Source organism: Falco peregrinus, chromosome 1 (assembly GCF_023634155.1).
Source record: "Falco peregrinus isolate bFalPer1 chromosome 1, bFalPer1.pri, whole genome shotgun sequence".
Classification (NCBI taxonomy): domain Eukaryota; kingdom Metazoa; phylum Chordata; class Aves; order Falconiformes; family Falconidae; genus Falco; species Falco peregrinus.
This window is the reverse complement of record NC_073721.1, coordinates 84792643-84805398: the sequence shown is the minus strand read 5'-3', so window position 1 is coordinate 84805398 and position 12756 is coordinate 84792643. Positions and strand designations below refer to the sequence as shown.

Below are 12756 nucleotides of genomic sequence, written 5' to 3'. Positions count from 1 at the left end.
TTCTTATGGAAGGCTAAGAGTTTTAGAAGTACTTATCTGAGAACTGAGCCCTATTGTTTTCAGAAGTTAAACGTGAACACCCATAAAATTAATCTGCAAGGCCTTTACCATTTATATCTAACATTTGCACTATGCACAACAGCAAAGCTTTTTCAAAATTAGAGCTGTATATATTAGCATGTATGAAGCTCATGTGCAACTGTATTTATTTATAAGCATGCCCATGAAGTTTAGGAAAGAAGTTTTCAACTCACTTATTTCACTAGCAACCTGGTCCAGTTTTTCTTTTGACCTACTGATTAGAGCCACCTTCATTCCACATCTTGCTAACTGCAAGAAAACAGGAGACATAGAACAGTCATAAATCACTTCCAAGTTAGTATCCTAATTAAAAGAATTGCATAATTTATCAAATATCACATATATATGACCAGCAAGTTTGAAAAAATTACAATTTTAAATAGACACATGAACGGGAAAACCAGGATAAATACTTCCATGGTACTTGTTACTTGATTCCCTTCATGACAAATTTGTTACCTTCTCAGTCATGCGATACAGGTGTATAAGTACATTTATAAAATAGAAAGCAAACAAGCAGGTATTTTACAGAAATTTTACCACACCTCTGCAAGTCAGAGCAAAGAAGTTATTACCCACAATTAAGTTTAACATGCCAAGTTAAGATATCCATGGTCACTTGAACACCCGTGTTACAAAATTACCCCAGCACCCAATACTTCCTTCCTTTAGTCAGGCTCCACTCAACTTTGTACTAATCATAGATATAAAGGTTAGTTTACTCATGCATTTCTTTTAGGGAAGCTATCTGTGTAACTTAAGCTGTGGCCAGAGGATATCCTGGTCTCAAATCAGACATACTACTGCAAGTTTGAAATGAGAACAACTAAATTTAAAAGTGTCTGCAGAAAGAGAGCTACATATCTGAATTACTCCGCAATGAAAACAATGTTTGTGACTATTGTAAGTCCCTGTTCCAGTGAAAAATAACAATATATCCACAGTTCATAGTGACACTGCCTTCCAGACACTTAACACCTACATATAAAAAACAGGTAAGTTATCATTGCTCCATAAAACTCCTTCACTGCCTTAGGAAGCCAGTGAGAATGGGTCTTGAGCAAAAAAAAAAAAAAAAAAAACAACCAAAACCAAACCACACACACCCCACACAAAACGAAACCTAAAAAATCCCACACCACCACAGCATGGTACAGCAACAACCTAAAGAGACTTAATCTCATCTACCTTTCTAGCAGAAGCACACAAACAAAGAAAGCTTCTTTCAGAGAGAAGCATGACCAAGTTCATTAGTGACCTCCATGCTTTACTCACATGTGTGATCTCTAAGCAGAAGAAATCTCATACTAGATCTCTCATGAGCGTAGAGTGAGGTGTGATGAAACCAAAGACACTCACTAGGAGCTGCTAACAAACCACTGCCAAGTTCAGGCTTATGGGTAACTTAAGCTTTCCACTCAAGGAAATGATGTGGTGTTATGAGGACGAGTGTCTAAAAGGGATGAACACATCCATCTCCAGATAAGCACCTAGCTCACTAGATTAACTTTTCATGAAGCCAACAGTAGGCTTAGAAGGCAGTGGGAAGAAGGGAATAACATAGTGCACTCTCATTCCACAGGATCAAGGCAGTGAAGGCAAACACTATACCTAAAACTATCTCAGCCTGTGACACTGAGGGCAATTGGACAGTAATCCACTCAAAAGTCTGAAACAGCTGTGGTCCCATGGGGCAAAAAAGCCCCAAAGATGTTCCCCATGGACGCAAACTCCAGACTGCTGACAGGCAGTTTGCTTTCTTTCAGCAGCCATGACCTCTGGGCTCTCAAATTGCTGAAGTAGGTACCTGAGCTTTATGGAAAACTATCCAGCTGTACTTGTCTCAAAAGCCAAGGCAGTAAAGCCATGCCAACGCACTCAGCAGAACCTCTGCGTGTTTAGAGAACTTCTGCCACAAGAGTGAGCTTGCAAGAAACTGCTGCTGCATTCACATTAAAGGGACACACCTTGAGAAGTGCATTTGAAATCTGGAAACAGAAACCCATTTGCAAGAGGAGTTCTCAAGAGTACAAAGCCCATAAAATGACCAAGGAAAGAGCCTGCAACTAGGAACAAATACCACTAAGAGAAATAATCAAACTTGGAAAAGACAGTGCTCAACAGCACGTTTGGTTTGAGTCTGATGCAACCAAATCAGTTTCTGCTGAGTGCTCCGACTTCACTGGTAGAGGCCTAGTGGAACCACAATAGTCCAAAGACCAATAATGATCCTCTGAGATCCCAGTAGCTAATTATGTTTTTATGTAAGAAACAAGGAAGACCCTCTTGCTTCGCAGATAACTGTCTTTAGATCTTTGGCACGTTCTCTCTAGGTTCATGAAAAGGCTGCACAAGAAGACCTTAAAACTCATCACAAAACTCACCGGAGTAGCAAGCATTGGCAAGATACTTTCATAGCTAAAGGACTGATGCAAGCAAGAGTCACCATTCTAACACAGCTGGTGGATGCAGACATCTGATTTCTTATATGTCATGTTCGTAACTACCACTTTTTCCACCTTGGTAGCAAAACATAACCGCTTTTAAAGCCCTTTCTCTCCAGGATGGAAAGGAATGTCAATGACAGCCCACCAAAGCAGAGTTAAAGCTCTTGTTAGAGTAAGTATAGCAAGAGGATCTAAAAAAGCAACACTAAGCAGATGTGCATAGCAGAGTACTACAGAGCACACAATGGGATCACAACCTCTAGTTTATCACTAGCATACAAACACATCTAAGGTTAAAATTTAACTCACGATTTGCAAAAGCAAACAGCAATACAGGGGTAACAAGTAATGATTTCTGACCATATCCTTTAAAAAAAAAAAACCAAACGAAACAAACACAAAACCATGCTGCTTTGGAATCAAAGACTGGGTGATCATTACCCAGACAGAGAAAACTTGCATTTACCATGGCACCACCTTTCATGAAGAGGTGGTCTAGTGATGAAAAGGCTACCAGTGCCAAGCAAAGAACAGAGATCTAAATACTGCAAGAGTGGAAAGTGTAAAAATGGCTCTTTGCTTGGAAAAGAAGGAAAATAAACAACACAGCAGAGTATAACTGGAAAGAATCCACAAATTTGTAACGTTCTTCCATTACTTAGTGGTGATCATGTCAAACTTTCAAAGAGGCGATTCTCAACACACCGTTATATTTCTCACAAACTCATCCAAGGAGAAGGAAGTAATCTGCATGATCATGACAACAGCCGTCAGCACCCAATCAGCTGTATGCCAGTGGCATTTATAGTAACCTGAAGGTAGTTTCTAGTAGAAAGTCAAGCTTCTGCTGACAGTCTTCTTATGAAGACACCTCTAGAGTCAATTGAAAGACTGAGAAGTCTTTCCAGGCATTCCACATTTCACCCCACACCCACGCTTTACTTCATCAAGTACTCTTCATCCACCTAAACTCTCAAAGGGTGAATTTTTATCTTATTCTAAATAAATAAATAAATAACAATCATAAAAAAACTCATGAAAGATTTGCTTTATTCTACAGCCCAAGAATGAATATATGTGCCCTTTGGGGTGCTTTTGGGTGTTCTGTGCCAACAGCAACTATGGCAAAGAAGCTGAAACAGTCGGTTTCCCAGCAGCGGATCAGCTTTCCTAACGAGGGTTCACATACAGGGCTCTGCCAGCAGCACATGTTCATGTCTGAAGGCAGCCTCTAGTTCTTGGAGACACCAGCAGAACCTAAAGCAAGCTGTAGTTTCATTCACTCAATAACCTAACACAGATCATTAAACCAATCTCCCATGATGATCAGTGGGTGTCTCTCACATCAGAGGACTTCCTCCTCATAGTGTTATGCCCTGGGCACAGTCACCTCCTTCCACTTACTCTAGGCAGTTAGATTTAAGTATTGCATCATTTGCTTCAGTGCCAGGTAACTGGGATATTTGGCAGGTATGAGCTGCCAGCTCTAGGCCAGAATCAGGTGCTGCTGGCACCAGGCTTAATTCGCTTTGCAGTCAACCCCCCCTTCTTGACCCAGCAGGACAAGGTGCTATTTTCTGCAAAGCATAAAGGAATTTAAGGGCCAGGGGTACAGGTAGCAGAGCACACAGGGATGTAGGGAAATCTGAAGGACAAGGACTACCCATGAAGAGGAATGCTACTTTCCCTGTGGGCTCCACAGAACAGAAACTTCAAGAAAAAGGAATATCTCACAGCTGATCTCCTCACGCTAAGTCGTGCTGGTGTTTCAGAGAACACAAACATGAGTACAGACTGGCTCACTTTGATACTGATGCTGGAGCTGAAAGTTATTTTTGCTATAAATTGTTGTAGTCAGCACTATTTGTCATGATGTTCTCTGGGCTTATAGGCTAAATTGCCCCATACTAACAGGCACTTTCTGTCTTAAGCAATACATTCCAGTACCATATTTGGAGCCCACATATCCATCAAGAGAAAAAGTACAGTAAAAGAGATAGAGGTAAAACCCAGCTTCAGAGACTTCATGAACTATAGTTAATAATTGGAACGTACTGCAACCACCTAGAAATGCCATTTAGTCAGTGCCTGAAAATACCAAAAAGAAATAGCAAAGGTAGAGAAAGCTAAGAATTGTAACAACTAGAAGAAGTTAAAAAAAAAAAACCTAAAGGACAAGGTAAAGGCTGAAAACAGAATTCACAAATTAAGGAAGCTAACAAAAAGGGATAAAATTCTTGGCTGGTCACCAGAGGGAGACAAGGCAGGAGACCTCTTTCTCCACACATACCTGTTAAATAAAGGTGAGGAGATATGACCTACTACTTGACAGAGTTAAGACAGCATGACATCTTGCCAAGGATCAAGGTATCACTTGGAAGTGCTAAGAATTCTTACCTCTTCTGCATAGGCTTTTCCAATCCCATCAGTAGCTCCTGTGACCACTGTAGAGGGGGAAAAAATATATACATTAGCTGCTTCACAGAAATAACTGCAATGAGTGTTTATTAGTAAGCTATTAAAATACTCATTCCAGCCAAGAGACATATCAAAACATATCTGAATAGGTGTACAATTTTGAATAAATCTCTTAGAGAACTCAAACTAAAACCTTTCCACATGTAAGAAAGGAGAGGAAGAGACTGAGCTAGGAGCCTAACTGTTTCAAGATTCAGGTTCAGCACTCCTCCTCATGCCAGTCCTCTGGCCCACTACGCTTCTTCAGAAGCGCTGCAGACTAAGGAAGATTTCCAAGTCATTTAACTAAGAAAAGCTCAGTTATAACTATTAAAACAGCTCTCAACTTAGTTTTAAGTACACTGTAAAATGAAAAGTATCTTAAAGCCTTTAAGCATCCAATAAAACAGACATTTTAGGACACGAGCAACAGGTCTCTGTTAGTGACTCTCCAGTAGATTTCTGTGGCCATTGTGCTTACTACTAACAGCCAGTATAAGTGACTGATCAGTAGCCATTAGTTGCAAGCTGGGCTTCTAGAGCTTAAACTTTCACCTGTGGGTGACTGGGATCTGTGTCAAGCCTCAAGTCTTCCTAGGATTCTTTTCTGCATGCTGACAAGCTCTCAGCGACTCAACACGTCATTAGTTTGACAGATAATTCCACGACTCTGACCACACCAGTAGCCACTCATCTCAGTTTGCCCACTAAACAGCAGTTCTTCCATCCAGAAGCCATGTTCCCAACTACTTTTCAAGCAAGCACATCCAGCTCCACTTCCTCCTCATCAAACCAATGCCTACACCTCAACATCCTTACTCATTTAGCTTTACTCATTCTTCTGTCTCTGCTCTCACTTCCAAGTGGCTAGAGAATATACTCCTGGATTTTTCTGTTTGTACTTGTTAGATCTGAACAAGTTCAGGGATAAGCAGTGGAAGCATAAATGAACACAAGACATGCCCAAATAACTGGGCTTGTTTAATGTTTCAGAAAACTGAACTGAGAGTGTTGGTTGAACTCTCAGGTCAACCTCTACCTGAGTGAAACTCACAGCAGATGGAGGTGTTGTCCAGCACTAGGATCCAGCAATAACTTCCCTTCAGGGCACCAGAAGGAGATGTGTTTGCACATGATTTGATTAGTCACTGCCTGCAGATCACCCATAACAGCTGGCATGCAAACAGCAGCCAGAATATTTCTGTTTGAGTAATAACAGCTAGGAAATGCTGTAACTATTTCAGTTTCTGTGCCTGCTAGCTATAAATAAGTGGACGTAATAGCAAGTGATGAAGCTGCCAGTGATGGTCCTATCTGAGCTTGAATGGCCAGCCAACAGTGCAGTAACAGGCTCGGAATGAAAGATAGTCATGCCCTTGATTTAAGCTAGGTTTACGGATGACCCTAGATGAAGGTACATACACATACATTTATCCCTTCCCTGGTTTCAAGGCTTATTTGCAAGATGCTGTAGCTCCCATGTGATAAGGATGTGCAGGACTGTACCATACGCGTATTAACACATACTGCACACACAGGATGCCCCAGCTAGTAAACAGCTCTAGCTGCTGCACCATGAGCTCTAGTGAATTTTATCGAGAAAACCAAGTGCCTGGGTCACACCATTTTGCCACTTGCCATCCAGCCACAATTAGAGAAATGAGTCACAGTAACAAATCCCCATGTAGAGAAGTCAAGCAAGGGGCCAAATGGTGAAAAAAAGCAGACCTTGGGGAAGAAATCAAGAATGTATTCCCAGGAGTCCACTTGCTACAACCAAACTTGCACCAATATTGTTACCCATGTACCAGACAGCATTACAGTCCTTCAGGATGGCACCATCCCTTTAGTTCAAGGACTAACAAGCTTCAGTTTCAGCCTTACTGATCTTGGGTTTCACATTATGTATTATCACATAATTTATTATTGCTGCAGTAAAACAAACAGGAGCACAACGAAAACCTGTGCCCAGTACCACTCCCCACTAGGCTTACAACCGTAGTTGGATATGCTCTAAGTTGACCCAATCTGGCAAACAGTCCACTTCCATGACTCTGGAAAAGGGGTTTGTTTCCTTCATTCTAGTTAGTGAGGTACCTAAAGAGCAGCTATTCCCTATAACGCTTATAGATAGTTTCTCCTCCTTCCAACTCAAAATTCATGGATTTAATGGTTTCATTCCCAGATAACAAGCTCAGCATTTAAAAATACTGTTTTCTGACACTGTGAGTTGTTCACCTTTAGCAGCTACAGCTAAGAGTGCATGCTCCATAAGGCAGGGACTTCAAAAAGCATCTGCAGCACTTTAAAGGCTTAATAAAGTGCAAGTACAATTTCAGTCAAGGATATTTACCTCATTTATTGAATCCATTGCTTAGGTAAATTGTAATAGAAGCGGCTGGAGCATGAGACAAGCTGAAGAGTGGGGATTTCTATCTGAAGTACAAGTAACAGGATGGTTCCTCCCTTCTTAGGTCCTACTTCTACTTAAAATCACCTGTAGTCCAGAGGCTAAAGTACCTTCCAGAACATAACTTGAGAAATTTGGACAAATCTAATACAGATAAATGATGAAAAACATTAAGAAATCCCACCAGGAAGGAAAAAAAAAAAAAGTGCTTGAACCATCACTTACATAAACAGACACCTAGCTAATACATATTACTGTTTTGCTTCTGCTACAGGTAAAGGCATAGGCATCAGAATAAAGCATGCAGCTAGTTTTTCTTAGCAATAAGGGAAATCCTCTTCTTACAAGAAGGCACTAATAGGATCATTTTATTAATGACTCCCCTTCATGAAGGATAACTTTGTCTCTTGCTCTGTGTTCCCACATCATCTTGTGGAGCAAACACAGTACAAGGATGGCTTTCTAACATACAACCAAAAAGCCACCTTTTTTTAGGCCACACTTCCCTTCCCTGGGCACTTCAAGAGAAGCCACCTGGCCTAGCTTCACCCATTCTAAGTAAATGGATTTCCCATCAGCAGCTGCACTGGTGCAGAAGCCACCAAAACTGGCACCGGAGGACTGCAACAGGGAAATGTGCTGATACAGATTTTTCCTGCTCCTGACCAGTAGCACCCAGTTCAGCAAGGGAGCTGTAGTTACTGCCCATTTATGGGATAATTAGAGAGGAGTCTGGTGGGTCAGAAAGCCTGCCCAGCTAGACACCAGCCGGAGCAGACAGCATACTTAAGCCCTATGTTGTAAAAGCAAGGAAGAGAGGTGGGGTAAAGACAACTGCCTGGGCCATCACAATGTCCAGCTTCAGCAACCTTACCTTCCTCCACGTTTTGAGTTACCTGAAGCGTATATGCACGCTGCAGGGAAGGGGAGAGCAACAAAAAGAAGCAGCTTTGGTAAGACTTGTGCCTTAGCAAGGCACTTGTCATTTATTTCATTTATTAAATTTCATATTGATTACGTTCATCTCTAGTTTCCACTCCAGAGCCAAGTGTTAGTTTTAACCGCTCTAAAGCTGTGCCAGTTTAACTAAATCTTTACTATCAACTTGATGTGCTGAAGCTAGTTTTAACTCCAAGTGTGGATTAAGCTTTTAAATTCTGTTTCTTCTCCAGTGTCTTCCAACAAAAGTTACAAGCTGCAGTTGGCAGAGCTTAAAGAAGGCAAAGCAAGTAGGGTAGGAATAAGTTATTGTCTGTAAAAAAAGCTGCACCAGCTCTTAAGTGTGATTATACACATCTACCCCATAGACTAACTGTAGTAGCTTCCCACTTCAGCCATCTGCCGTCTCCAGAAGAGAGCCCAGGCAGCTCGTGTGTGAGCCCACCAAACAAAAGTTTGCCTGAATGGAAGCTTGTACTGAAACACTGATTTTAGGCAAAGACGTAAACATCAATCTTTCCCCAACTATTGGGGCTGTAGAAGAAAAGGGGAAGAAAATTAAGGAAAGGTATCCAGTAACATGACATACTCTGAAAACAGTTCACTTAATAAATCAATATATGCGCATTGGGCTGGAGATGTTCTACCCCACAAGTTACCACTAGCCAGCGTTCAACTCTGGACACAAGGTATTTCAGAAAATAATTGGACTGCATTTGGAACAGATTCCCACCTCAAGACATGTTTTTCTGAAACTAGCATATAAGTACAGACCTGGAACGTGCAAGACTACATCATCTGTTCTCCATTCTGAGAAACCTGCCTGAAGACTCCTGTTTTGAGACATATAGCTTGGCCCTCACGAGTACAGAACACTGTAAGGAACATTTGTTGCTCTTCTATGTAATGACACTTTCTTGAATATGTAAGACTGGCGTAATCATTGCTATAACGGCTAACTGATGTATGCATGGGTTTTATCCTCTAGTCCTAGCTTTCACTTCAGCTGTGCACGAACAGCCTTATATTCCAACTGATCCTATACTGTTCAAAATAGCAGATAAGTAGTGGGAAAGCTAGTAAAACACTTAATCACAATTCATGATAGCCACTGGTGTACACCACATTAAGTGTCTTTGAACCCACCAATGCTCTGGATACAGTCTTAAAGTGTAGGTATGCAAAGAGAAACTTCAATGTACTATCAAGGTCTCTGAACAAGGCAAGCAGTATGGGGCATCATCTATCTGCTTACACCGCTCAAGGAGGCTATGCTGTATGTGTGCTGTAGATCTTTCAACTGCCATTGCATATACACAAGTCATCTGCAGAAGAACTCCGATCAGCAGTTAAGTTTTTAATTACAGTATTATCCTTAACACATCATGCAATCACTTCCATAAATCACCAAAACCATCTTAGGACATTAGGGCATCTTTGCCCTAACAACCGTGCCAGAATTTTGATTCCTATATGGTGTGGGGAGGGAAGAAAAAGAAACAAACAAGCCACCTACACCTTTTCACCTCCTGCTTTGAGTTTAATTACATAAACTTTGACTTCTTACAGTGACCTCTTAATTTTAAGATACAGCTACACAGAAGTCCACCACAACCTCTACTACTGGACTACTTATTGATTAGACACAACTCACACTAATCCTCTAAACCTTAACCCCACCTAGCCACTTCACCTCCTAATGTTTCACATTGTGTGTTTACACAGCTTTTGTCACATATACAACAGATATGATGCAGTTCATAGGCACTGGGCATCATTTCCCACCCAGGACGAAACTCAAGGCAACCCTTGACAAATACAGGGCAAAGTTAAACGAACTCAGCAGTCAGAGAAATGCATGGTCTTGCACTAAAAGGAAATAGCTTTCCTGATATTAAAAAAAGCCATAGACCAAGCCCATGAAAGAAGTTGTGTAACCAACCAGTGACTTTAGCATGGAATATTAATATGCCAAGTGGTACATGACTTCAGGGGTTACAAAGGTAGGCACCACTCCAGAAGGCTTCCAAAGGGCTGAATATGCAAATGCTTCCAATAGCTCCTGCATCCTTCAGAAATCCCACAGCCCACGGTTAAACAGGCATAGGATAAGGTACCACCAATGGTGCATGGAGCTCGCATGTTCTTTCTGCTTGTAACAGCCCCTGCCTTCCCAAATAAGAGGTCACTTAGAGAACATCCACCACTTAAGTAGTATGCTGGATAAACATTCCCTGCTGTTAAAAAGGGGGGTACTGCTCTACAGCCAGGCAAGAGCAGCACCTAGCAGACCACAGCAGTCTGTTCTGTGACTGAAGTGAATATTCAACATCCAGAAAGAACATTTTAGTCTGCTTCTTATGCAGCCAGGACATCTTAAAACAAAAATCAAAGAATGGTGCAGTAAAGCATGAGGCAGGCATGTAGAAATCATCTCATCTCATGATGGGAACAAGGACCAGCACTGACACAGGGAAAAGGAGCAACAGCAAGCATAGAAAATTCTACTGCAGTTCTGCAGAGCAATCACGCTGAAACAAGATTATAGATTCGTGACTCCCCAATTCAAGGTTAGACTACAGTGAAGACAAAGCTTAAAGAGACCAAGCCTGCCTTCAGGTAAACACACACATTTTCCACTGCAAAATAAGCTTTTGAGATGCCTAATGGAGATAAAGCATGCAATACTTATATCCATGCTGCTGCTAACAAACAGCACCAGGCACACTCCTCACACTGCTTTGACTACCTGCACAACCAAGCTAACAAGTATTACGCATGTTCTCTACTATCCCCTTCAAACTACAAGCCATTTCAGTTCAGCCATTTTCCTGTTTTCATTAAGAAAACCATGAGTTTAGGCAATCTTTCAAAGTACTGCAGATGCACTCATGCACATCATTACCTAGGAAGAACAACTCAAGCTACTAACGATGTTACTCCCCCCTTGAAAGATGTGGGTACAGTGATTTGGGAATACCTATACTCTTCCTGCCAAAAAATTAAGCTAACAAATAGATCTCAAGGAGGGCAGCTCAGCTACACTTCTGATCCTGAGAGGTATTCAAATTTGTTGTCAAAATGGCCACTGCAGAGCTAGTCTCTCAGCTACATCCTCTGTTCACACAGAAGAGCCATCCCTGTCCTGCAAGACTGAATCCGGATTGGAGTGAGGGTCTGTCAAGGCACAGTACACAGCTGTAGCAGACATAAATATAAAGTATAAAGTATGACCCTAGTGTGTTTTGTTAAAGCAATACGGCTGGGAGAAGCTTCATAGCACAGCTAACCTTAGCATAGGTACAACACATAAATAACTGAAGACTCAAGATTCTTCTGCTACGAAACACGGAGGCTATATTAAGAATATGACAGCTCCTGGGGAAAACAAAAGCTGGCAAGGGGAGAAAAGACTATCCCTGCTTGGCATCAAGCTGTGCTTCATTTATTACAGATTTATATAAATCACTGGCATTTGACCAATACCAAGCTTCTAGATTATCTCCAGCCAACAAAAGTACTTTAGTCTGTGCTGGTTAAAAATATTCTACTTTTTGCCCTCAGCTTGCTAGGAACAGCTATTTTTAGTAAGAGCCCAATCAACCTTATCAAAATCAAGCATCAAAAATAGACTGGAGAAACACTGCAAGCAAATACTATTTTTAGCTGCTCTGTCTGTCCCTGCCGTTGCCCACAAATTCTGACTGCACAATCCATGCACGAGCACTTAGTTATTCTAGGCAGATCCTAGTCGTGACCCTTGTTTTCCCTGAACACCTGAATGCAGAAAACACTCGATTGATTAAAGATTAATACAGCCGCAAACCGTGACAGCTGCCTTTCGTCTGAGTGCTTTTGGGGAGGGGGAGAATATGGGATGACAGAGAGTTTGCATCAGTATTCCTCTTGGGGATCTATTACATGGAAAGAAAATTGCTATTTCAATTCCCTTTTGTTGCTAAAAATAGAAGCCCCAATTGATTCAAGCAAACAGGGCACCGGCTTAGCAATGCCAAATTTAGAAACCACTGAAGTCCCAAAGAGTGAACGCTAACGCAGTCTAACACATGCCAGCTCATATTTAACAAAGAACAAAGAAGATAAGCATGCTGGCTGCAAGTTAATAAGACAGCCAGTAACTCCCTGCATTTTTATTAAATAAAAACAGAAAACTCTGTGCAAAATAAGACAAACTTCACTTCTATTCTCAATTTAACTTGCCGAAATAGGAAACCTCTTCAGAAAGATCACCTGTACCCAAGCTGAAATCCTAGAAATTCTGTGTATTTTTTCACACAAAGGGGGGTTTTTTGCACAAAGGAGCTTACACCTAACGGTCAGGCTTTGAAAAGACAGGCTACAGAAAAAGGTTCAATTCCCAGAACCAAACACTTACTTGGTAACAGCTTGTGTCTAGGAGCT

The 12756-nt window shown here is 41.4% G+C and overlaps 1 protein-coding gene across 1 annotated transcript in view; it reads right to left on the bottom strand.

Moving 5' to 3' along the window:
- HSD17B12 (hydroxysteroid 17-beta dehydrogenase 12) overlaps nt 1-12756 on the bottom strand; it is an 89513-nt gene that overhangs the window by 51372 nt on the left and 25385 nt on the right. Inside the window, exons 2-3 of the mRNA XM_055793818.1 lie at nt 4926-4972; nt 255-330 (exon numbers count right to left, since the gene is read on the bottom strand). Of these exons, the coding sequence (XP_055649793.1) occupies nt 255-330; nt 4926-4972 (123 nt within the window). The remainder of the gene's footprint in view (nt 1-254; nt 331-4925; nt 4973-12756) is intronic.